We start from the raw sequence: 27,399 nt of genomic DNA, 5'->3' as shown, positions 1-27,399 counted from the left end.
AAACTATCAGGGGTTAGTCCTCGAGTGATTTGTGGGGAGTTGAGTGTATTTTGAATCTTGGAGATTTTGAGAGAGTGTGGGGAGTTTGAGAGAGTTTGGTGTTTTTGAGTTCAGGGAGTTTGGGGGAGTGTAGGTAGTTTGAGAGAGTTTACTAGAGGGGGTTTGGGAGAGTTTGGAGGAGTTTGATAGAGTTCATTCCTAACTCATTCTCTTTTAAGAAACAACGAATCCTCATTTGCAAATAAAAATGATCTTTAATCAAAAGAAAAAAAATCAATAAAAATGATCATATCTCTGTATCAATAGTATGTTATTGTTGTGCAACGAGATATATTTTTTATTTTCATTTTAACGGTCCCCATACAATTCTAACTCCCTTTGTTCACACAAATAAAAATGCAGTAGTATAAAGTAAGAAAACATACCTATAAAAAATCAATCCTTACTGAAGGAATGCTTTGGAGGATCTACTTTCAAGTCCAGAAACCTATCAAACCATTATCAAAAACAAACCAAATTATAAAAACACAAAACAACAAAACCCAGAATCTATAATGATTCAAATCAATACATAAAAAAGTACTAAAATAGGGAGTAAGCTATACATTCTATCCATTACTACACCATTGCAGACAAGTCCGGCGCAGTTTCATTGTGTTTTTAAAAAGAAAAGCACATCCTAACTTAATTCACTTTTTCGAGAACAATGGATGGTTTTCATGCACCCTAATAGTTAATTTTAGATAAACTTTTATCAGTTCTACATTCTATCCTTTCAGTAGCTACCTAAAGCTGGATGTTATCAAGTTGATCATCCTAAAACAGACCATTTTCTAATGGTAACGTTAAAACAAGTCCTAATGTAATTCTGTTTCGAGTTTTAATTCAAACCATACTGATCCAGTAAAGTGGAGTACTATAAATCCTAACAATGAGAAAATAAATAACAAAGACCCCACATACTCATGCAGTCTATTAGTTTCAGGAAGTAAACCGTTACATCTTGACGTTAGCATCTGTTAAACAAGAAGCTGAAATCTGATGTCATGAGCTGCCTAGCTTTTCAATAGTCAGATATAACTATATATGATTAGTAACCTCAGCCAACAAGGCTCACTGTTTTTTTTTTCACAGTAGCTATATATGATAGTCACCAATTACCAGCAGATATGACCTACTTATAAGAAGATAAAGTTTAGCTATAAGAGATAATGCATATGATGAGACTGCTCAGATAATACTGTTTAGGGGGTGTAATCTTGCTATACAGTGCAAATTCTGGCCATTGACTGGTTAGATAAATACTGCATATTCTCAAGCTGCCTTTAACACTCATTAGTTACAAAAATTGTTGTTCGGCGATAAAAATCGTCAGAAAACTCAAAGCACAATGACATTGCTAATCTAGACAATAGCCTAAAGAGGTAGTTCAGAGTTGGGAGATAATTAGTTCAGAGTTGGATAAGCATAAAAGGCATGTGAGATGTGACCTCTAGTTCTGTAGTTCTTAAACCATAACTCTGGTAATCTACTAGCCTGCTACAAAAGGTTAGACCATAAATAAACAAGTAATCTGCTAGCCTGAAATCAGTACTGACTTGATTACTAACACAAATAGAGATGAATATCGGAAAAAAAAAGAAGAGGTAAACAGAACATTATGAAACCCTAAACAGAGGAAAATCTGAAGAAAATAAAAACGAAAGAAAATAATCAAAACAGGGTTTTTACTTTTAAATCTGATATCAAAACAATCAAAATAGTAACAATCAAACAAAACAATCGGAGATTAGAGAAGAAAAAATAGATGAAAAAAGCATACCTGACGCTGAAGAGTTTCCTCCTCCTATATTTTTCTCTAACCAAACTCCCTCCCAAATCTTTATTCTTATGAGAGATTTGTGCACAGGCAAAAATGCACTATTAAATCTCCAGAACTCCCCAAAACAATCAACTCCCTAACATTCTAGGGTTTTACCACTAACAAGGAGTTCAAGAGTTTTTTTCAAACTCCCCCACGACTAACAGGTGTTTTGTAGGGAGTTTGGGAGACTCTTCTAAACTCTCTCACGACTAACGGGGATTTTGAAAGACTCCTTACAACTCCCCCACGACTAACGGGTAAAACACAACTACACTCAACTCCCCACAAATCACACGAGGACTAACCCTTGTATATGATGTAATTTACTCATCATGAAATATCTTTGGTTTCTATATCACTTTACTGATGCTAAACTTTTTAAATAAATTTTACTCGGTCATTTTTCTTGTTTTGTTTGTCTGTTCGTTCGTCGGATGATTATTACTGAACCAGGCTTTGACGAACAACCATATCTACTGATCCCATGTTTATTTTTGCATCCAAAGATAAAAACAAAATTTCTACTCAAAATGCCTCAAAACAAAAAAATAACATTCAATTTTTCTCAAAATCCAAAAAAGAAAACATGTACTTCCCGAAAAAAGAAGAGGGAAATTTTCAAAGCCAAATCTCAAAAGTTTGATTTTAATAAATTCCCCCGCCTCTTCTTCTCCCCAAAACAAATACCCTCTCTCTCTCTTTCTCTCTCAGAACCCCTCTTTACTCTCTCTTAAAAAACCCTCTTTAGTCTTTCCCTCTCCCCCAATCTCTGCTTATCCTTCACCCCAAATGGCGCACAATAGCCAACTCCCCTGTGACGGAGATGGTATTTGTATGAAATGTAAACAGAAACCTTCAGGTGAAGAAGAAACCCTTGCTTGCAAAACTTGCATAACACCATGGCATGTTAACTGCTTAACATCTCCACCTCAAACCCTGACTTCTACTCTTCAATGGGAATGCCCAGATTGCGATGCCGAAAACCACAAGCTCCCATTTTCATCCCCGGCGGCTCCACCTGTTGAAAGCGGTAACCTAATTGCTGCGATTCGTGAGATCGAATCTAATCAATTGCTAACTGATCAGGAAAAGGCGAAGAAACGGCAAGAGCTTTTGAGTAGAGGAGGTAAATCTGGTTCAGATCTCGATGGCGCCGATAAGAACAATAAGAAAAAGGACGGGGATAATGATGTTCTTGATCTTTTCGATGACTTTAATTGTTCCTTCTGTATGCAGTTACCGGAGAGGCCTGTCACTGTAAGTCCTCTCGATCTTATCGATTTGGTCTTAATTTGTCGTAGTAGTGGTTCTGATTTGAGATTTTTATTGTTGTTGTTGCATCTATTGTGCTTTGTTATTTGATAAGTATGGACATTTGTTGAACGGATGCGGTGTAGTTCAGAATGGGAACTAGATTTGATTGATAAAATGAATTATGTTGCATTCTTATGATGTTTTTCTCGGGTTTAATTAGGTGATTTTATTGTTTTAGTGACTGTTTAAGGGTGTTTTTCTTGTTTCAGACACCATGTGGGCACAATTTTTGCTTAAAATGCTTTCAAAAATGGATTGGTCAAGGAAAGCGCACTTGTGCAAAGTGTCGCAATCCTATTCCTCCCAAGATGGCAAGTGAACCTCGTATCAATTCTGCTGTTGTTATAGCCATTCGAATGGCGAGGATGTCAAGATCATCTAATGTAGTTGGTCCACTGAAAGTTCAGCATTTTGTGCACAACCAGAACAAACCTGATAAGGCATACACGACTGAACGAGCAAAGAAAACTGGAAAGGCTAATGCCTGCAGCGGGAAGATATTTGTTACGACTGCACCAGATCATTTTGGGCCTATACTTGCTGAGAATGATCCAGATAGAAAGCAGGGTGTGTTAGTTGGGGAATCTTGGGAGGATAGAATGGAATGTAGACAGTGGGGTGCCCACCTTCCTCATGTTGCAGGGATCGCTGGACAATCAGGGCACGGTGCTCAGTCAGTGGCACTTTCAGGAGGCTACAAAGACGACGAAGATCATGGAGAGTGGTTCCTCTACACTGGAAGGTTCTGTATTTGAACTCACTCGTAGTATCTAGACTGTTGACATTACCAGTTGTCTTGGCTAAGTGTTTGAGCTCAGCCCACCAATTTTGTTTGCTTCATATACTTCCTTCTAAAATCTAGTGACTTAGGTAGGTTCTAGTTTCGTATTTTCATTTATCACAATCGGTTAAGGTTTCTACCTAGGTATGAATCTCAAGCATCCATGTCGACTCCTCTGATTATCATTTTTTTGCTATAAGAACTTTTTGTCTTTCTTATGAACACTGTTAGCTGGTTTTGACGGTTCATGTACTGGCTTTATGAAGATTTGGTGTAAGTGGAGCAAGCAATTTTCAAGCTTCTTCTTAGCCATGAAAATAGATTCTTTTTCTTCCTCTTTTTTGTTATACATTCAGATGACCAGGTTCTGATTTTATGCCATGTGATTTTGATGCATTCTTTCTTTTCTTTGTTGATGTTCGTGGTGACAGTGGGGGTAGAGATTTAAGTGGAAATAAACGAACAAATAAGGACCAGTCCTTTGACCAGAAGTTTGAGAAAATGAATGAGGCACTTCGACTTAGTTGCAAGAAAGGTTATCCAGTTCGAGTGGTGAGGTAAGCGATGGTAGACATTCTTTGTTTTTAATAGTTATTATCTGTTGCGTGAATCATCTTCAACTACTTGAAAGTCCCCATTTGCGTGTTTTTTTCCTGTTATTAAAAATCACTAGCTGCCATTCAGGATTGCTCCTAGTTGTCAAAATAGTTATGTTGATGTCTTATCAATTTGCTGAGGCAACTGTTGTTTATGCTACATTTGCTTAACCTTTGTTTACTTTATGACTTGTAGATCCCACAAAGAGAAGCGTTCTTCCTATGCTCCTGAAACTGGGGTTCGGTATGATGGAGTTTACAGGATAGAGAAGTGTTGGCGCAAAACTGGAATCCAGGTTTGTTAGCTACTTTCTGTTGGTTACTAAACATTCCAAAATCCATGTATGTCAATTGAGTTGTGTGTCTTGGTTTGTAAGGTCTTCTGATGATGTTTTCTGTCTCAGGGTTTTAAGGTTTGTAGATACTTATTTGTGCGATGTGATAACGAACCTGCACCATGGACAAGGTATGAGCTTTCACATTTTAACCAGTTCTGTGATTCCATTTTTCTAATAAAACCTCCTCTCAAAAAGATCATTCTTTTACTTGTCTGCTACAATTTTATTGCAGCGATGAGCATGGTGACCGCCCTAGACCTTTACCTGTCATTAAAGAATTAAAGCAGGCAACTGACATCACAGAAAGAAAGGAACAACCATCTTGGGATTATGATGTGAGCAAATTCTTATCTTCCTTTTATTCTTTTTGTCTTGTAGATGGTAACTGACTTTCATTAACAATAGGATAGGATCTTCATTGATAAAGGCCCTGTTCTTGTTATGCTACATCAAGTCCAATAGTTCTTATGGGGATACCAGGACCTGCATTTCAAGTCGTTATCTGTAGTGTGGTGATAATTGAGAGTTTGGTTACTTTTCTGTGTTTTAGCATTTTGGTGTTCTAAATTCTGCTCAGATAGTGAACATACTAGTTTGTAGTAGGCTTTCTTGCCTTCCACCCACTTTTTTCCCCGACGCCGCCGTGGCTTCTTCTTGTTTCAAGATAGAACTTTAACCAACCCTGTTTCTTTCTATTAATGTTTTTTTGTGGATCAAAAGGAAAATAATAAATGATATTTGTGGTACTCAGGACATTGGGTACAATACATTAGTCAAGAGGACAGTTGTTTTGACTCTTTTATTATGTATTTTATGTTCTTTTTACCATCTGAGCTCTTAGATTCTTTTGGCTATGTTGAACTGTACATTACTTAACTTAGTTTTCATGTTTGTCAGGAGGAAGAAGGTTGCTGGAAGTGGAAAAGAAGTCCTCCATTAAGCAGAAAACCTATGGACAGTGAAAATCCAGAGGATAGAAAGAGGGCAAGGAGAGCCATAAAGCAAGCAAAAAACTTGACTGTAAGAGAGAAACTCCTCAAAGGTGTGTAGTCCTATGTCTTTCTTTCAAGTTCCATCATATGCTTTCTGATTCAGGGTGGTGCCCAGGAGAAACATCAGATATTCGAACCGAAATAATTGTGTAAAAACTTCAGTTCAATATGTTTCTTTGGCTAATGATGCAGAGTTCAGCTGTTTGATTTGTCGGAAGGTGATGACTCTTCCGCTTACAACCCCTTGTGCTCACAACTTTTGCAAGCCGTGTTTGGAAGGTGCCTTTTCTGGCCAGGAATTCGTGAAGCAAAGAACTTGTCAGGGGAGACGGACGCTCCGAGCACAAAAAACTGTCATGAAGTGTCCCTCTTGTCCGAATGACATCTCTGATTTTGTTCAAAACCCTCAGGTACAGTGCATATCTCGATTGTGGTTTCCATAAGATATAGGGTAAATCCTGACACTATCTGCATACTGCAAGCTCAATTTTTGGTGCTGGGCCCTGTAAAACTCTTTTTCATGTATACTTTGTGAATACAAATGTGTTTACTTGTCTGCTGAACCTTTTTTTACATTGTCAGGTTAATAGAGAGTTGATGGATGTGATTGAATCTCTTCAGTCTAAGCCAGATGAGAATATTGATGAGACGGAGGAGAATCCAGAGATAAGTGAAGAGAGTGCCTCAGAAGAGATGGCTGAGGATGTGCTAGAAGACGCTGAAACCGTAAGCGAAGATTCTGAAGTAGCAGAAGATGAAAAAGAAATTGAGGAAAGTGCAGTTGATATCAAGCTTGAGCAAAGCAAGAAACGAACCAAAGTAAATGATTCTGGTGACAAACCTGATGGGGTAAATGAGAATGCAAAAGGTGTAAAAAAAGCTGCAACTACTAAAAGTGAAACAGAAACCTTTCACACTCCGGTTGTTAAGAAGCATGAGCAAAAGAAACAAAACAAAGTTACTGATACAGGTGATAAAAATGATGAGGTGAATGACAATGCAAAAGATGGTACAATGAATTTAGGAACTCGTACACGTGGAACGAAAAGCTTGCAGACTCCTACAAGTGAGACTAACGCAAAGCGGGCATCCAAGAGAAGGAAAACCATGGATCATGTCTGTACAGAAAGCGGAGTGAGAACCAGGAGCATGAGGTCAAAGGAGCCAGTGAGTAATGGAAATGAAGGCGGAGTTAAAACCAGGAGCATGAGATCTTAATAGTTGCTATGTGATAGAACATCAAGCTTTTCTTTTGAAAAATAATTCACCATCAAGCTCTTTTTGTGTTCAACTAGATGGCTTGCATCCTTTGTTTTTTTTGGCTATGATCCGTCTGGAAAAACCTTTTGCATTGTTTTGTGAATCTGCTCAATTCGATTCTGCCAATTAGTTGCATTTTGTTATATGGAATATAAGTTGTAATAATCTATGAAAAACAGTTCTTGTTATTAAGTTCTCTGACTTGTTTATGTCACTTAAAATATGTTAATATCACTGGGTATCGGTCTCACACTCACAGCTATGAATCGCCTTCACAAGAGGCTCTCACTCTCAATTCCACCACTGTATTTCCATTCATCAGCACCACCACCACCACCACCACCTTCTCATCAAACCAACCACCTTACCAATCTCATTGATCACTTCTTATCAAGCTTTAGTATAGATATCAAAACACTTGTTAAGTATCATTCATTTATAATCACAAGTGGTAATCCCAATAACATCTTCATAACCTCAAAACTAATCTCTCTTTACTCATCTTTAAACAAACCAAATGTATCAAGTCAAGTTTTCAATTCTTTTAACGGATATAAAGACACATTCTTATGGAACTCAATTATTAAGTCTCATTTCTCCAATGGAGATTACATAAACACACTTGAGCATTTTTCAAAAATGCATTCTTCATCAATTCTTCCTAACCCTTTTACAATCCCAATGATAGTTACGGCTTCTGCCGAGCTTTCAGATATTGAGTTTGGTCGAATTATTCACTGTTATGGTTTGAAGTTTGGGCTTTTAAGAGGTTATGTTGCAAATGGATCTTCTTTTGTTTACATGTATTGCAAGTGTAATGAGTTGAGGGATGCGGACAACATGTTTGATGAAATGACTGTCAGGGATGTTGTTTCTTGGACAGCTCTTATTAATGGGTATGTTCACAATGATAAATTTGAGAAAGGGTTGGAGTGTTTTAGAGAAATGCATAAAGTTGGCGTAGGAGACGGTGAGAAGCCAAACGTCAGGACTATTGATGGTGGGCTGAAAGCTTGTGGGAATTTGGGTTATGTGTTAAGTGGTAGATGTTTACATGGCTATATGGTTAAAACAGGAAATGGGTATTCTCAATTTGTGAAGTCGTCCTTGTTGTCAATGTATTCCAAGTGTGGAACTACTGAAGATGCAACTATTTCTTTCCTTGAATTGGATGATAAAGATCTTATTTCAATGACAACAATTATTGGTGTTTATGCAAGAAAAGGTCGCATACGTGAATGCTTAGATTTATTTTGGGCAATGCAGAAATCAGAAATTGATCCTGATGAAATCATTATTAGTTGCATTCTTTCAGGTCTTGGGAACTCTAAGAAGGTTAGTGAAGGCAAGGCTTTTCATGGCATGATCATTAGGAGAGGTTTTAAGTTAAGTAAAATGGTTATTAGTTCTCTCATTTCTATGTACAGCAAGTTTGGCTGTTTAAATATAGCAGAAAATCTCTTTGATAGACTGTTTGAACGGGATGTAGACTCTTGGAACCATATGATATCAGGGTACAGTAAGTTAGGGTTGGAAACAAAGTGCTTTGAGCTTTTCAGGGAAATGCAACAATTAAGAGTGGAAGCTAATAAGGACAGTCTAGTTTTAGTTCTGTCGTCATGTTCTGGATCGCCATTGATAGGACGCTCTGTTCACTGCTATGCAATTAAAAATGGGGAAGATGCAAACATTTCAGTTGCAAATTCAATTGTGGGAATGTATGGGAGATGTAAAAATCTAACAGCCGCGAATAGACTGTTCCATAGGGTGCAGAAAGACGTCGTCACGTGGAACACATTGATTACTGCTTATACTCATGGTGGACATTCAAATGAGGCTATATCGCTGTTCGAACAGATGATTTCAGCTGACGTCAAACCTAATTCAGTGACGTTGAAAACCGTTCTGTCAGCTTGCTCTCATCAAGCAGCATTAGAGCATGGCAAAAGAGTCCATAGTTACATCAAAGAAATGGGTTTGGAGTTTGATTTATCTCTTGTTACTTCTCTAGTTGATATGTATGTTAAATGCGGGGAACTTCAGTTATCAAGAAAAATATTTGATTCCATGCCTAAAAGAGATGTTATTTCATGGAATGTGATGATCTCAGGGTATGGAATAAATGGAGATGCAAATGCTGCAGTGGAGCTGTTCCAACAGATGGAAGATTCGGGTGTTAGACCTAATGGACTGAGCTTCCTCGCAGTCCTGTTGGCATGTACTCATGCAGGTCTTGTCGAAGCAGGAAAGGATATATTCAGTAGGATGGAACTTTATGCAATTCAGCCAACTCTGAAACACTATGCTTGTATGGTTGATCTTCTTGGCCGAGCAGGGTATCTACAAGAGGCTGAAAATTTAGTTCTGTCAATGCCAATTGTTCCTGATGGGGGTGTATGGGGATCTCTTCTTGCTTGTTGTAGAACTCATAACGATGTTGAGATGGCCGAACGGGTAGCGAAGCGGGCTATAGAATTAGATCCCAAGAACGACGGATATTATATTTTGATGGCTAATATGTTAAATTCCATGGGAATGTGGGAAAAAGCAGAGAAAGTGAGAGAAGATATGAATAAGAAAGGAGTTAGAAAGAAAGCTGGTTGGAGTGCTAGGGAATAGTGGTGAAAATTCAGGCAAGAAGAGCCATAAAGCAACCGCAGAACTTGACTGTAAGAAAGAAGCGTTTCGAAGGTTTGCAGTCCTAAATATGCTTTTCTAACAAGGGCTGTTGTACAGGACAAACAGATACTCTAAATGATATAAATTTGTAAAAATTACGTCATGCCAACGTCGTTATTGAGGCAGAGTTCAGCTGTCTGATCTGTCGGAAAGTGATGCTCTCCCGCTTACAACTCCTTTATGCCCACAACTGCTGAGAGCCATGTTTGGAAGGTGCCTTTTCTGGTCATATTATTTTTGCAAGAGAGTTTGTCAGTGGTAACGGCCTCTCCTAGCACAGTAAACTGTCATGAAGTGACCCCTCTACGACGTCTGACACCTCTGATTTTGTTCAGAACTCATAGGTATGATGCGTCTCTCTATGTTAGTTCCTTGAGAGAATAGCATATAGCCCTTATACTGATTTCCTTAGTAAGTATCATTGTTTGCAAGAAGCAAAATCCGGCTGACCAGTGGATTCAATGTTTGACTCTCCAGCTGTTACTAGATTGTTGTTTCAGGCTGGAAGATTTGAAGCGTTTTAAGTAAGGTCGTCCACCATCCTATAGCAGTGCAACATAGCCCAGCCATCAACATCTCTCTCACCCTGCCGCTACTACTCATGGTTAACTACGGGAAGGTCTCTTAGCAACACCCATACATCAAAAAGTGGACCTGGCAGTTCATCTGGATGTTTAGATACAATGAAGCTGGACTTGGCCATTAATGGCCTAACTTGTGCTGGGTTGGTGGTTGTGCTTGTGCTAATTGCCATAATTGCCTCCTACTCCGTTTGGAGCCTTAGCCATCTGACCTGTTTGGTGGTTAAACTTCAAGTGATTTGTGGTATTCTGCTGCATCATCTTAAAGTGCTCTGCCTCAAGATGTCGTTTGCGTCATCTGGTATATATGTTCATTTGAGATGGTTGCTGTAACCTTAACTTTAAAATCATAATCCCTGCAACATTATGTGGTAAAATATACACGAACTTACTATTCCTTATCTTTGATAATAGCAGTGTACTGTAATGAGGATGACTGTTATTACAGTTGATACAAACAGATTGGTCAGTGTGTGCAACACACGTGAGTCTGTAAGAGAGTCATGAATATCATGTGATGTACCTGTTCAATCAAAATTTTGATTTAAATCGTCTTTAATACAATGTAGACATTCAGTTCTATTGAATGTTAACAATATAAGCATATATATAAGCTATTACAAGTAGGCATTCACACAGGAAGTCAAAATTATTCCCCAATCAATACTTCATAGTTCATGCATACCTTGATGAAATAGGGATTCATAAAATCAACCAACTTTGCACAAGATAAAAATACTTCGAAAGTATACAAACCAAAAAAAAAGAAAGAAAAGAAATCCAGCTAGAACTTTTAAACTCTGTATAAGAAAGGTGGAAACACAATAGCCACCAGAGCCAAAATAGTCTCTTCAATAACTTGCCTGACTCGTCTGAAGCTCAACCAGGGGTTCATATGTTTACGCCAAAAGACTTGTTAACAGTCAAGGGACTAGTTTAAGAACAACTTTTGCCAACAAGACAGAGTTCATGCTCTAACGAAAGTTCTTCTTAAGGCTTTCTTTTGAAGACTCAAGAAGGTAGACATTTTTAGACTCGAACTTCACATATTCTACTTCTTGTATGGCATCCAGACTAACATTAACCGTCACTGATTTAGCAAGAACACTTTTAGGGAAGTTCTGGATCTTTGTGTGCATGTCGGGGGAAAAAAAAGAAGAGTTTGCCTCTGTGCTTTAAAGTGATCAAACACTTATCTTCAAACCCCAAATATACCAATCGAGCTGCTTCATCTAACGTCAAGCACCGAATATTGTAAAGATTCATTTTCACCTTTGCCAGCATATCCTTCAACATTTCAGGAGTGGAAACCACAGTAGCTGACACCCCTTTTTGCCATCCCTCCAACAATGCTGCATGGACACGGATGCAGGACATGGTTATGCAGAGGTGTGCTCGTGCAAAGGCCCATGTGCTTTAAAATGTACTTTTGAAATTTGCGTGTCCTGTGTCTGACATTGTTTGTCGCAGTAACGTAGCAGAATTGTATAAATTTGGATCACAGATCCAATAAATTCATAAAAACAGCAAAACTAGGACAAAGATAAGAATATTGTAAATCATCAAATAATGATGATATTGTAGAATGTCTATCTCGATCCCACTAGGACAAAGATAAGAAAATCAACTACTAAGTTTTACTAGTAGAGAGGTAAACAGAGTCAGTTAGATCAGGTAGTGATCCCTTCCACCAAAGATCCAAAAATTAAAAACAATTGGAGACTTGCCTTTTCATAAATAAAAAAATTGGAGGACAATTATATGCTTTATAGCCGTGACTATATTCACTGGCACTGCAGGTATATGCAACCAAGGATTCTTTAGTGAGTTTTATGTGACTAACGACCAATAAAACATCAAGGAGAGATTACATGACAGCACAACATAGGATGGAGTCTTAACTTTTTCTTATCTCTGACAAGGCAAAAGCTGCAAGCACCCATCTTACGCAGAAAGAAGTATCGAAGATAGACAAATGCATTCCAACGGGTCTTCTATTCTGAGGTTTTATTTAGACCAAAAATATACATCGTTGGCTCAGGAATGCCAGAGAACAGTATATATATATGACTAGTGGACCTAGTTCGGTACAATTTTTTCAGCACCGCTGCTTAAGATAACGGTGCCAGTGCCCTACAGTTCTACATATATACTTACTAGTTATTGTCTAGTCAATGTCTTGCATCAAATCTGCTTGTCCAAGTTTCTCAAGCAAATCCTTCTTTTCCTTCTCCGGGAGGGCGTTAAATATGAACACAGATTTATCACCAATATCATCCTTGAATGAAATACAAAACAAGATTGGTTATGAAAAGTATGAATTGGGATAACAGTGAAACAAACTTAAAGAAATGCAAGCAATGCCAAATAACAATTGAAATCAAATACCTTGATGGGTTGGGTGAACTTTCTTGCTGCAAAAATGCTGAATAGAACCATCCAGATACCCAGTAGGCTGAGTTTCAATCCATCATCCATTAAACCTGTCTGTATTTTGCGGAAAGGTTAGCATAATATTTTTCCGAAGTTTTGTACAAACTACACTATGGATGATACAACTATGAACTGTATAACAACAGAAGATTCAATTGTTCAAAGTATAACAATAGCTTGTTCTGGAAGAGTTACCAGGTGCCCAAGAAGTACCGACGGAATAATAAATGTCAGAATGCCTGCTTCTAACTTTCCATAACAAAGCCCTGTTTCCATGACATGAATACATGATAATAAAGAGAAATAAGAACCACTTGAAAACATTCTAGTACTGGTACTATGAAGTGAACTTGACCCAATAAGTCGAATATGTAGGAATATATGATTGAACCAACCATACATCTTGACGCACTTCCGTTCAACAATCATGGTTAACGTCTTACCTTCCTTGAAGACGAGTCCTGTCAAAGCAGCAAAGAGAGGCCCTATAAACCAAACAGCTATGGAGTGATCAGCAACATATTGTGGCAAGCTCTCACCAACAGGTTGTGCAAGCCTTAAAGAGGCTGCTACTGAACCAAGAACTCCAATAGCCCATAACGCTTGAAGAGTACGTTTAATCTCAGTGACGTAAATATGAATCAAGAACAACGACAACCCTAACCCTCCAGCTCCAAGTGCATAGAATACATCAAGATTTTGTTTCAATGCATTGGTTAAGAAAAAATCATCAGGTAAAAATGCAGTTGAACCACCAATTACAAATGTTGCAGCAGCTGTCACTAACCCTGACCTATATAATATCACCTGCAGTATCCATATATAAACAACAACATTCAATATAAAATCTATCAGGAATCACAACCAAAGCTATAGTTTTTGAAGAGAATTTATGTAGAAATCGAAATACTAAATTCACATACAATAAGAAAAAATTGCATAAATTAGTCGAGTCGAATAAACGAACCTCGCGAACATCCGTAGAATCGACAGACCATGGCCCGTAAATCCCTTTATAGACAGTTGAATCCAACGAGTTTTGAGCTTGGCATCTAATCCTTGATGTCTTGGAGGATTGAAATGAAACCCTAGAAAGAAATGTAGTAGAATGAGTGTTTGATGTGATACTACTACTACTGATAATAAGTGGGAGTGAATTAGATTTTAAGGACATGGGAAGCAGAAGTGAAATTGCCATTCAGTTATCAGCAACAATATTATGTCTGAAGATTTTCTTCTAATCACTCCCTCCCTGTTCTGTTCTTGTTGGTTGGGGATTTCCAATCCTGGAAAAGGGCGGGACCCGATAAGAACTAACTTGACACGTGGACTCACATGTCACTCTACTTTTGTTCACTTGCTTTTTTCTGTAGGTGAACAAAGATACGAATATCAGATACAATTGAAATCCTCGTGTGGCGTGTCGTGACTACATATCGGAGTTTTGATTGTCCACTATTGCAAAAGTCTGGTGGTTTTTTAGCCTGAATGAAACCTCAACTTCCATTATGGGCTGTCTTAGTTTATTATTTCTTAGTAGACTGGATTCACACAACTAATCCATTCGTTTTTTTTTTCTTCTTTTTTTTAGAAATTACGGTTTAGTCCAGAAAATCCAGGACCGGTTAATGTGTAGTCCACCTCCAGAACAAAATTATCCGTTGGTCCAAAAAAGAATTTTTATTCTCTAGTCCAGCCACGTGCAGTTGAAACAAAACGTAATTTCTAATATACCAAACATACCCTTTTGCAACTGTATATCACGAACAAATCAAATTCAAACTCAGTTTCTTTCCTCTTTTTTTCATCTCAGATCCAGTCACTCGCTTCTCTGCTGCCGCGTTTTGTGTTTCTCGCTTCTGGCACTGTCTTTCAATTAGGTTCATCTCAGCTTCGAATTAGGTTCATCTCAGCTTCGAACAAGGTATTTACTTTTTAATCTTCTTCCTCTGTTGCTGTTCTTGAAATCTTGATGAACAATTAGGTTTATTCTGATCCGATTTCTATCAGAATAATTGTCTATGATATACATTGTTATCTTTCTATTATGATTTCAGTTTTATGTTGATTTACATTGTTCAATTCATTTTCCGTTCGATATTTTACGTATTTTTTGTGATTTTTGTGTGTTTCAATTAGGTATCTCAGATTCGAATTAGGTTTATCTCAGATTCGAACAAGGTATGTTACTGTAATCACCTTTTTCTCTGCTGCTGTTTTGTTTAGTTTCTTTGTAATCTGATTTTTGTATTTTTTGATATAGGTTTGTTTCATTAGACATACTGTGTAGTAATTTTGTTTCCTCTTTTGGTATAGCTGCAGTTCATTAGCATGCTTTTTGTTGATATGATCATGAGATCTCAAGATATATGGAACATATTTATTCATAGGCACGGTACATATTGATATGTAGTAAAGTGTATGTTATTTATCCTACATTTTTACATACCAATACATACTGCATATAACATGCTCTCAGTGTATGTTATTTATCCTACAGTAGATGCTAATACATATCAAAATGTATAACGTATATCCATTCAGAGACTCGGTACATGTCAATACGTAATGCATAAAACATGTCAATACATATCGAAATGATACAACACATATCCATACAGAGACTCTTTTTTAAACTCAGTACATATCAATACGCACATCAATATGTATATTACCAATAGTTAATTTTTGGATCATTTCTTACAGGGTTAACATGTCTGACGTTGCTCCCGATTCAGATTTGCAATGTTTATATGCGTGGCATATCGACTGTTACTAACGATACAGAAGATATAAGACTGCCGGGAATGATACTATGTGTGTCGTGGATAAACCACACTTTTCTGCGACTGACTTGGGTCGTCCAATGTTCTTCAGCTTCGTCTTCTTCCTCCTCCTGCTGCAACTTTCTCTGCAGCGTGATTTCTTCGTAACAGAGCCTCCTAAAAACTACGTAAAGGCCCCCAAAAAACCCCCGAATCTCCTGCTCGACCTCCCTATTTATATAAACAGGGCCAACAATATCTTCGTGAAATCTCTGGTTTCTCTTTTTATTTTCTAACTCAGAAAGCTACGGTATTTTCCTTGTTTATCTCTTCTATTACGTGGATTCTGTAGTAGTCAAACACTTTCCAAATCTTGCAGAATAAATCTAACGACAATCTCTCCTTTATCTTGCACGTTACTTTCTTCTAAACCACCATAAAATCCGAGACTATCCCTCGTTCCCTGTTTAACTGAAATCGCCAAATATAACGAGATTTCTTTCTTCTGTTTATGTGAACTAATACTTTACCAACCTTGATTCGGTGTGGTAAGTCCATATAGTCAAGCCCAATGAGAATCTGCGAAGAAAAATAACCCAAACCCGATTCAGGAGTGTACGCATATGAACATATCTTTTGAACGTGACATTTCCCGCCAAATTTCATTTCTCACGTAAAGAAAGTGGAGTTCCCCTAACAGAAATGGGGTGTAAATAGCAAATGGATACCCCTTAGCAAATGAGGTGCCCCTTTGCCAAACTGAGAGTCCGAATAGTAATTTTCTCCCACGAGCGCAAATACCGCTTTTTGAGCCAATTTTCCCAGAAAAACTTATTTCTCCAAAAACACCTACAAAAACATAAAATAATCAAATAAGTATAAAATGGAGCACTAACAATACACATAATTGAGATCAAAATAGACACATAAATGCGTCTATCAAATACCCCCAAACTTATTATTTGCTAGTCCTCGAGCAAAACTGAAATAAATAAAATCCTAACTTACTGTCGCAGGCATCGTCAATTGCATTTAGCGTATGCAATAAGCCTTTAAACCCCTAGGTGTCCCTAGTGGCGGAGTGTTGTCTCCGGAGGGCTTACCATAGGTATACCCACAAAACCTTTATACTCCAGACCCTAGCTATCTACATAAAACCTTGGAAGGCACTAAAGAATCTCCTTGGTTGGCATACTTATTGACTACAGGAGGAAGTACCCTGATGCGAAATTCCAATTGATGTACACGAGTTCGCACTCAAGCATACTAAAATTCATATGAAGTGACAGAGCTCTACTCAGATAGTCTCACTATGGACATCAATATCCGGAGTCAAAACTAATCACATGGATAGATCAAGAAGATGGATATAGAAAAACATAGATGGTTTTGATGTTTACTAGGTGAACGGTGTTTCTCATATCTGTCTGAAGGCCTCCACCAAAATGAACCTATCCCAATGGATTGAGATACCGATCTGACTAATATCAACACACTTGGCATATACAAGGGTACTAGTGGTCGGTAATCCTAACTCTAGGTCAACACAACTGACATATACAAGGGTTCAGGTGGTCGAATTTATTGAATTTATTCCAGTTGGTCTGATGGTCTGGTCTCTTTTTTTTTTTTTTTTTTTTTTTTTTTTTTTTTTTTTTTTGTATCTCAATCACTCTAATTCACCCTAGCATTGGTAACAACTTGAATCGTGAGACCCACCTAATCACTTAGAGAAACATAGTTTAAAAACAAAACAAAATAAAAACAGAAGTGAAAAAGACTCAACGAGATATGGTGAAACTCTCATGTTATTTCTAACACCTGAGCTCTATGGTTTTATGAATAGACTCTTTAGATGTTGCCATCTAGTCAGATTGGTTCCTCAACTCCTACAACCAAAATGCTTCCATCCACTTAGATTGGTTAGTGCCATCCTTAATATGGATAAATTTCTAGGCTCTGGAGTTTAATTGTGCAACTAAAAAGTTTCTCCTATACCCCCAAACTTAAATCTAACATTGCCTCAATGTTCTAAAGATCAAATTAAAAACATGAACAAGGAGAAACTGTTACCATTTGAAGCAAAAGAGATAAGGAAAGATATTACCGTGTTGCATGAGAATGGGTTACCTCCCAAGAAGTGCTAAGTTTAACGTCTTCAGCCAGACTAAGAAAGGATTAGTCACCTCATAGAATCATAAAGTAATAGCCGAAATATCTGTGGGTCATCAAAACCAAATAGAGCTATCACAAGTAAAAGGAATCTGCAACATGCCAAGAAAATGAACAAATAAAGCACACCCTTGTCTAGTTTCCTATTTAAGACAACTACATCTAGCTGCGGTTCAGGTTCTATAACTGGGTCCAAATAAAATATTTTCATGGGTTGCGTTTCCTCATAGGTTAGATCCAAATGTTCAGGTTCTAGAGTCTGGAAAAACTCAAATAAAAACTTAGAAGCACATAATAATAACCTGAATAATTGAGGATCCTCTAAATCAATCATATTTGACTTACACAGCTGACCACAATGAGAGTGGTTATCTTCCTCAAACAAGTATGTCGACCCTAATCTCCTAAAGTAATTAGGTTTAGTCTCAAAACCTAATATTCGACACATTTGAAAATCAAATATTCCCACATTTGGAAGAAAAATATTTGGTGGGAAAACAAAGTCAATCTGGGTATTATAGCCTGGGTAAACCACATCAACCAGAGGATGGGTTTCTAATAACTGAAATTTCTTGTGGACATCACTAGGTTCAGGAAAACGTGTATGAAGATAATCTTGTAAAATGGTTGAGGCACATATGTCAAGTCCCAAGTGAGGGACCTTTCTAAGAGTTAAATCACATGGAGAATGATAATCACCCCCAAACTTAGAGTTTTCAGTGTCTCTAGAAAGACTAGTCACAACTTCCCTAATTTCAAGGTCATCTAATTCATGAAAATGGTCAATTGATTCTTCTAAGTCGGGTACATCCTCACTCATCTCGACGAGTTCATTTTCTTTTTCTAAGTCTATTTTTTCTAAATCGCTAGACTCAAAATATACTCGTTCCTCTAAACCATTATTAGCTTCGTAATCAAAAGGAAAAACTACATCGTCTAAAACGGGGGTATCTCTAGTCAAATCCTCGTCCTTTTGAATAGGTGAATAATTATTAAAATTATTTGGATTTGAACTAGAAATAATATTATTATTAAGCTCAGATGGAGTAGAAAATTCCTGATCACTATGCCTATTTATTTCAAATTCTTCATCAACACTATCCTCATCATAATCATTATAATAACATGAAAATGGTTGAACCTCATCTAAACAATGAGTAGTGTTACCAATTATATCCTCGTCATCTTGATTATGCAAATAACTATCCTCATTTTCAAGGGTATTATTGGAGACACTGTATTGAAAATTAAGATTATTTCGAGCAATTCTTTCGTTCGTCTCAGCTATCAGCTTGAGGGATTACTCTATAGAAAGTTTTCTTTCGTCATAAACTAAGTTATTCATCTCAGCTATCCTACGTGTCGACTCTTCTAATTTCCTGAGAGACTCTTCTAAAGGAGAAATATAAGAATTTTGCTCATATGACCGGTGCAGATGTGGATAGTAATTGGGATCACCATGGTATGGACCATAATCTTCAAAAGGCTGATGTTCCCAACCACTATTCACACTATGGTCAAAGTAGTAACGTCCATTTTGAAACTCAGTCGGATATTCGTTGTATTGGCTATTGTAATACCAGTTCGACATTCTACTGCAGGGTGTGAGTTGTCACACAAAATAAAACCCACTGACAGGGGATTCGTGGGTGGATAGAGTCTTACCTCCCGTACCAGATGGGCGATGAACCGTTGAAGTCGACTCAGGCCACCGACTCCAATGTCAGTATACGAACCCGAGGGGCCGAGCTCGTAACTGTCGTCCTTCCCTGCAAACAGTTTATATTTAATTTTTAACCCTTCATTAGGGTTTCAAAATAATAATAATGTCCAGTCCCAAAATAAAGTCCAAAAATAAAAATGTCCAAAAAGGAAAAGAAAAATTACAAAAATAAAATCTTATTTACAGTTTCTAAAAATAAACAAAATAACTATATACAAAATCTTTTTCTTCACTCCTTTCGGATTCCTCTTTTCTTTCCTTCTTTGGCGATGCTTTCCTTTTATAGCACTTTTTCTTTCCTTGTAGATTCGCTCCAAATCTGAAAAGAATCGAAAAATACCGAAACGCGTAAAAAAAGAACAAAAAATAATAAAAATAAAAGTAAACCTAAAACAAATCTAAATACAAATCCGCGTCGCCGGCGCCAAAAATTGATGTAGTTTTTAAAGTGATAAGTAGAAGTTCGTTCAAAGACTTGTAAAGATTTGATTTCAGACTTAATTTTGGTTTCACTTAATATTACGAGAGACTGGGACTCAAGATTCCACCAATAAATCCATTCATGCGATTCATATAGTTATTCTAGACAATTATAGCTCAAATATAATATCGACTCTGTTTCTTTGCCAAGGTAGATTTTTGAAAAGCAACGACTATAAATCTAAAGCATGGGATATCAAAAGACTTAACCTAAGTATAACCCATCAATTGAAATCACAACCGTTCAATAAAAACCATAAAAAAATTAATAATCCATGCAAAAAGTCATGAAAGAATTAAATATAATTATCACACGTATGAAATATGGCTTCCTCCGTCATCCTAGTGTTGGGGTTTAGCTCATGATGTCGTACAAACTCTCAAAAGATAGAAACATGGCTCAAAGAGTGTTTAAAGATGGAAGTACAAGGAAAATCACCAAAACAGATTAATTGCAACGTTTATATGCGTGGAAGATCGACTGTTACTAACGATACAGTGTCTTGTGGATAAACCACACTTTTCTGCGACTGACTTGGGTCGTCCAATGTTCTTCAGCTTCGTCTTCTTCCTCCTGCTGCTGCAACTTTCTCTGCAGCGTGATTTCTTCGTACCAGAGCCTCCTCTAAACTACGTAAAGGCCCCTAAAAACCCCCCGACTCTCCTGCTCGACCTCCCTATTTATACAAACAGGTCCAACAATATCTTCGTGAAATCTCTGGTTTCTCTTTTTATTTTCTTACTCAGAAAGCTACGGTATTTTCCTTGTTTATCTCTTCTATTACGTGGATTCTATAGTAGTCAAACACTTTCCAAATCTTGCAGAATAAATCTAACGACAATCTCTCCTTTATATTGCACGTTACTTCCTTCTAAACCACCAGAAAATCCGAGACTATCCCTCGTTCCCTGTTTAACTAAAATCGCCAAATATAACGAGATTTCTTTCTTCTGTTTATGTGAACTAATACTTTACCAACCTTGATTCGGTGTGGTAAGTCCATATAGTCAACCTTTATGAGAATCTGTGACGAAAAATAGCCCAAATCCGATTCAGGAGTGTACGCAGATGAGCATATCTTTTGAACGTGACATTTCCCGCCAAATTTCATTTCTCACGTAAAGAAGGTGGAGTCCCCCTAACAGAAATGGGGTGAAAATAGCAAATGGATACCCCTTAGCAAATGAGGTTCCCCTTAGCCAAACTGAGAGTCCGAATAGTAATTTTTTCCCACGGGCGCAAATACCGCTTTTTGAGCCAATTTTCCCAGAAAAACTTATTTCTCCAAAAACACCTACAAAAACATAAAGTAATCAAATAAGTATAAAATGGAGCACTAACAATACACATAATTGAGATCAAAATAGACACATAAATGCGTCTATCAGTGGCCGTTGATTTCGCACGCCTTCGTTTTGGCAGCCGTGAAGGGAAGGCCGACATGGCATGGCTTAGGCGCGGCAAGGTGGCTGGCACGACATGCCATTGGCACATGTGGCATGGTCGGCATGTCTTGGCATGTTTTAGGCGCGACCAAACTAGGGTTTTGGTGTTGGGCCAAAGGTTACCATGCGTCGGTTGGTGACCTTGGACGACTGAGATTTGCATCTAAGATGGAAGGGTGGTCGTTGATTGTCGCACGCCTTCGTTTTGGCAGCCGTGAAGGGAAGGCCGGCATGGCATGGCTTAGGCGCGGCAAGGTGGCTGGCGCGGCATGCCATTGACACATGTGGCGTGGTCGGCATGCCTTGGCATGTTTTAGGCGCGGCCAAACTAGGGTTTTGGCGTTGGTCCAAAGGTTACCATGCGTTGGTTGGTGACCTTGGACGACTCAGATTTGCATCTAAGATGGAAGGGTGGTCGTTGATTGTCGCACGCTTTCGTTTTGGAAGCCGTGAAGGGAAGGCCGGCATGGCATGGCTTAGGCGCGGCAAGGTGGCTGGCGCGGCATGCCATTGGCACATGTGGCATGGTCGGCATGCCTTGGCATGTTTTAGGCGCGATCAAACTAGGGTTTTGGCGTTGGGCCAAAGGTTACCATGCGTTGGTTGGTGACCTTGGACGGCTGAGATTTGCATCTAAGATGGAAGGGTGGTCGTTGATTGTCGCACGCCTTCGTTTTAGAAGCCATGAAGGGAAGGCCGGCATGGCATGGCATGGCATGGCTTAGGCGCGACAAGTTGGCTGGCGCGGCATGCCATTGACACATGTGGTGTGGCTGGCATGGTTGTCATGCCTTGGCGCAGAGACGTGGCTGGCATGGCTTGCCATTGGCACGATGGTGCGGCTGGCATGGTTGGCATGCCTTGGCGCGGAGACGTGGCTGGAAAGGTTTTCCATTGGCACGGTGATGCCGCTAGCATGGTTGGCATGCCTTGGCGCGGAGACGTGGCTGGCGTGGTTTTCCATTGGCACGGTAGCATGAGAATTAGGGTTTGGCATAGATGATGTCGGTCAATGTTAAGGGTTCTGCCGTGGAACATGACACATAAAAAAAAGGTACCCTGGTAATTCTTACGTAGGCATGCTGACTGGTCTAATAAATGCGCTAATGGTCATAGTGACATCATGTCAGATGTAAGGTTTTACGATTTTAACCCTAAGCTAAAAACCACCATCAACACCTACGAAGGAAGAAGAAGAGATGCGAGAGTAAAAAAACGAGCCGAAGAACAATTCCATCTCCGGGAAGTATTCAAGCAAGTCGGGGAAGAGACCTAATGGGTTAAAAATTATTACATCGTCAAAGATCTCCCCGAAGAACATCAATATGAGAGTATATTTTGGACTCAAGTTGGTTGGAGTCCTTTCGCTAATTACAACAAGAAACTACGCTATGACTATCTACAGTCCCACATTCGTGATAGGACGATTCACGTTATGAGATTGTGCACCAAGTACAACGAGTTTCTCGCGAGGAACAAAGGGGATAGGCGTGCGGCGCAGGATGCATATACCAAATGGAGAGGAGAGCAGTTTTATCACATCGAAGCCGCAATGGTAGTTCACTCTCGCACCAGGAAAAGGAATAACATGTAATGAGTTGAAAAGAATTTATTTAGATCAACTGTAATGTAGCATAACAATTTATTCCTATGCTACTATTTCCAAGTTTCAATGAAATGGATTTTCTATTTATTTTAAGTAAGGGTCGTTAGCCTTTGTATAGGTAGTATAATGACGACTCAAACTTTGTTTTCAACATATTCTATGAATTACTTAACGACTCTATTCATATCCTAACGACCCCAGTGTGGATTTCAAAAAATCCGACCGTTGGGATTTTCTTCTATATAATACCACCTTCTTCTCTTGAGAAAATATCCAAAAACCATCCATTTTCTACCAAATTACGTAAACTTTCATTGGAAATGGCGGAATGGTAACCGTATGAATATTTATATCTTGTTAAATCGTTTGCTAATACGTTCCATGAAAGTACGAATGAAATCTATTCAATATTTTGGAAGAGAGTTAAAGAGTTCTTTTACGGGGGTACCTGGAATCCGAATAACCGCAAATGGAGAGACTTGGCATTTCGATTCAACTACATAAAAAGTGCAATGCGAGAGTATGTTAAAGTTAGAAATATGGTGTATCAACATCATCCACAAGCTCCTCTTAGAGAAAAAGTGAGTAATCCGATAATACTTATACTTATGGCATCGTTAAAAGTTCACGTACTAACATTTAAGAATTCACTGAATTTCAGCTGGAACGTTTCAATGGGTTATGGAGAATCCGTAATGGGAAAACTAAGTTCATTCACCAAAAATAAAATATGACGTTGTACCGACGTGCAAGGAGGTTTATCGACGAACACTTGATGTGTCAGATTCTAGATTACCCATACTAACCCTCTGTTGTCGTTCAAATTTATCGAAGAACACTTTATATATCAAATTCTAACTTGTCTGCAATGTAACATTGATGTAATGTTATTTCCTTAATGAAATCAATGTCCATTTTTGTGCCAACTTATAAGTTTGTAAAAGGGATCGACAATATAAAAAAGCTAAGGTGGACGACCCTTGAGATACCTTTGACGACTCTTGAAATATGCCTGACGACCCTTTAAAAAAATTCATTGACGAGCCTTAAAAAATTTTAGACAGGGGAGCTAGATAGGTATACTCAAGAGTCATTAATTTAATAAACATGTCGTCAACAAAGGAATCGTTAATGGTTCATATAAAACTTAACGACCCTTCAATTAAATCAAACAAAGAGGTGGTTTGGAAAACGAGTGAGTTGTTGGTCTCCAAAAAAATGTGTTGACGACTCTAACACTCATTTTATTTCAAGAGGTTTGGAGTCGTTGATCTGCAAAAAAAAAGTATTGACGACTCTAACACTCATTTTTGGAGTCGTTGGACAAAAAATGTTGACGACTCTAACAATAAGTTGACATATTTTCTAGCTTTTCAATGTGATGGTCCTCATCATTTTAACAATCATATAAGCAAAGCAACTTCTAAATATAATGCTAAATTGTTAGGAAAGCCAAATAACACAAAATAGTTTTAACAAACAAACCATCCCAACGAAAGATACTGATAGTACCAACTACATAAAATAGTTGTATCTAAGAAAGACGTAAGTTCAAGTCAACAATACCAAAAGACATAAGTTCTAGATGTATTTAAACTTTAAAACATCTCCTCACCCACTACCACCACCACGACCTCGACCTCCGCCTCGACCTCTCTGACTTCCCTGACTTGATGATGTCCGATTTTTCTTTGAAGGACCATGTCCAGGACTGCCCCTTGGAGAACCGCCTTCTTCTCCACTAGCTTTATCATCACCATCTTCGTTTCCTTCACCCTTTTCAGCACGTTCTTGTCTTAGTTGGCTAGCTGTTCTCCTTGTCCCCTTACGTTGCTTTGCCAGACCAGCAAACATTTTCTTCGCTTGTGGATTTTTAATATGTTGGCAGTACTCATCGTACATATGACTTTGCTTAGGTTCTATGACTTCTCCTTTGTCGGCTTTGCAACAAAATGACTTCATAAAAATTTTCATCCATTCCCTCTATTTGTATTCTATACCGATTAAGATTAACATAATTTAAACCGTATGTAAATGATTAACACAATTCGAAAAAGAAGTACTTACCACAAGCTTAAGAACGGAAGAGTCATCTATAGTGTCAGCTGTAGAAGAAGAGGAAGATGCTTTGTTGCTGCTCCTACCCGTAGTCTGATCAATCCTTATCACCCGACCATGGGAGAAGCCTTCATACCATGGCATCTAATCATCGCTTGCCTCATGACCTTCATTAACACAATCCCACCAAGAGATGTCTACCCTACTAGTACACAAATGCATATTATTCCAATGCTCAGTCTTAGGCTCAGGTTCGTAAACAACATCCAACGCTTTTCCGTCCGCCTTGCGTTTCTTAAATTTATGTTTGAACGGTGGTACATAATCCTCATCGGGTGAATCTTTAATATACCCAAGCTGACGCATTACTCTATTCGGATTGTACATTGAATATCCATAAGGATAAAACAGAGGGCCATGGTAATATGCGAGATCTTGGATTCCTCCTACTCTATCTTCCTTGTACAGATCAAAGTTTACCTCTTTGGCTGTCATGTTTTCCAATTTTTGGCGCATGGATAACAACTTCAACTTCTACATTTCCTCCTTATCCTGACTTCCGGTGTACTTGTATCGGGTTCCTCTTGGTTTAATGTTGTTCCATGTTGGCTGCAATTGGATGTCTTCATCGCCTTTGATCAATGAGGGGAACTACTCGTAAATCCACACCTGAAACAACATCAAAACAATAAAAAAAAAAGTTAAATCTAAAAATATAGAACAACAAATGTTACAAACAAAGAACAAATTTGATAACTCAAATTACCTGAAGTAAAGCCAAATTCCCGTTCATTTGAGAAGTTCGTTCCCGGGATGCCTTTCCTAGCTGAGCGTTCAAATGTGCTACTATGGCAGTCCCCCACGAATACTTACTCACCTCTTCCAAGGGATCCAAAATTTGAAGAAGTTTGACGCTAACTCTATTTCGTTTGCTATCGGGAAATATTATCGAAGCAAGGACATACAACAAGTATGTGGCTGCCGTCACATGAACTTCCAAATCAGAGAGTAGTTCATTGTCTCCGTCTTTCTCAAGTGACCCCGCATACATCTCTCTAATGGTTATAAGTTTAAACTCATTCTTTGGGTATTTCTTTCCCTTCACAAAAAGGCCAAACGTCGTCTTTTCATCCCATTCAAAAACTTCTGCGTCAATTCATATATTCGCTTCCAATCTAGGTTTTTCTTGAACTTGTCACCCGTGGATTTTCCCTCAACCTGAAATCCTAGAATCTGTTATGCGTCTTCGGGAATCAATGCCATCTCTCCAAAAGGGAATTGGAATATATCGACTTCGCCATAAAACCTCTCACAAAAACATGATACTGCGGCCTTGTCATACGCAATCACAGAGTTCTTAACGGCAGCATACAAACCTGAGTTTTCAACAATGTCTCTCACTCTTGCACATTCACCTTTTAGGGGCCATTTTTCATCTTTGCATAAGAATATTGGTGTCTAAAAAGATGTGTGGCATTCTTATGATCCTACGAAAGACAAACAAATAGAATTAAAACATAAGAAATTAAATATCAACAAATCATATGAAAAACAAAGTTGAGAATGTTACAACTGTATCGTTGATGGTACGGGCCCACGAGCTATCATATCCAAATAGAACTTTGCAGCCGTCTTTAGGTTCACCTCTGCCTTTCCATTGCTAAGAAGAGTAAGATGCAAACGTTTGGGTGGAATGTGTCGCGCGCTGGGTACATTTGGAAATTTATCCTTCGGCTATGGCTGTGGTTGCGCCGCATCCTCCTCCTCCTCATCATCATCCTCATCATCATCATCACCACTACTACCATCATTTCTTTCCTTATCATTTACATCATTGCCATCATCCTCATCCCCCTCTTCATCACCGCTAGCACCATCATTTCCATCCTCATCATCATCATCATCATTACCTTAATCCTCCTCTTCCTCAATCTCTGCCTCCTCATTTCCAAGATTACCACCATTCCCACCATCACCACCATTACCATCATCACCATCATCATCATCATCATCATCATCATAAGCAACATACTCACCTTCTAAAGGAATTTCTCCATATTCTGCGACTTCTTCTTCTTCGTTTCCAGTTGTAGATATAACAGGAGAGGATGAAGAAGACAATTCAGACGAATCATCACATGGGTATCTGGGTTCGCGGATAAGTAAGGCTACCTCACTCGGTGTTTTTCCTCGTAATAGACCGACATTTAGGTATTTTCCGTTGCGGGGAGGTATGGATGGAGGAGTTACCATGGTAAGCTTATATTTTTTATTCTTGCTACTATAGGCCAAAGACAACAAAATATCAAAG

At 38.4% G+C, this 27,399-nt stretch overlaps 3 protein-coding genes across 4 annotated transcripts; 2 read left to right on the top strand and 1 right to left on the bottom strand.

Moving 5' to 3' along the window:
- The first annotated feature begins 2,425 nt into the window (after positions 1-2,425).
- LOC113271397 (E3 ubiquitin-protein ligase ORTHRUS 2-like) lies at positions 2,426-7,368 on the top strand. The gene is made up of 9 exons (XM_026521250.1): positions 2,426-3,121; positions 3,388-3,920; positions 4,391-4,516; positions 4,752-4,851; positions 4,960-5,021; positions 5,126-5,228; positions 5,791-5,935; positions 6,078-6,295; positions 6,468-7,368. Exons 1-9 carry the CDS (start codon positions 2,654-2,656, stop codon positions 7,101-7,103), a joined length of 2,391 nt encoding a protein of 796 aa, XP_026377035.1. The 5' UTR covers positions 2,426-2,653; the 3' UTR covers positions 7,104-7,368.
- LOC113271396 (pentatricopeptide repeat-containing protein At4g39952, mitochondrial-like) lies at positions 7,367-10,911 on the top strand. Of its 2 annotated transcripts, none has more exons than XM_026521249.1 (2): positions 7,367-10,168; positions 10,312-10,911. In XM_026521249.1, the coding sequence occupies exon 1, from the start codon at positions 7,368-7,370 to the stop codon at positions 9,762-9,764; it is 2,397 nt and encodes a 798-aa protein (XP_026377034.1). In that variant the 5' UTR covers position 7,367; the 3' UTR covers positions 9,765-10,168; positions 10,312-10,911. The 2 variants fall into 2 exon arrangements, with proteins under 2 accessions (XP_026377034.1, XP_026377033.1); XM_026521248.1 differs by having other exon boundaries at positions 10,302-10,392.
- Positions 10,912-12,167: 1,256 nt separating this feature from the next.
- On the bottom strand, positions 12,168-14,098 carry LOC113271395. Its single transcript, XM_026521247.1, has 5 exons — positions 13,806-14,098; positions 13,282-13,645; positions 13,034-13,104; positions 12,794-12,892; positions 12,168-12,683 (listed from the first exon to the last, which is right to left on the bottom strand). The coding sequence occupies exons 1-5, from the start codon at positions 14,034-14,036 to the stop codon at positions 12,573-12,575; spliced, it is 876 nt and encodes a 291-aa protein (XP_026377032.1). The 5' UTR covers positions 14,037-14,098; the 3' UTR covers positions 12,168-12,572.
- Between the last annotated feature and the right edge of the window lie 13,301 nt (positions 14,099-27,399).

Source organism: Papaver somniferum, chromosome 4 (genome assembly GCF_003573695.1).
Source record: "Papaver somniferum cultivar HN1 chromosome 4, ASM357369v1, whole genome shotgun sequence".
Lineage (NCBI taxonomy): Eukaryota > Viridiplantae > Streptophyta > Magnoliopsida > Ranunculales > Papaveraceae > Papaver > Papaver somniferum.
Note: the sequence above shows the minus strand (reverse complement) of the source record. Positions and strands in the feature narration are given on the sequence as shown.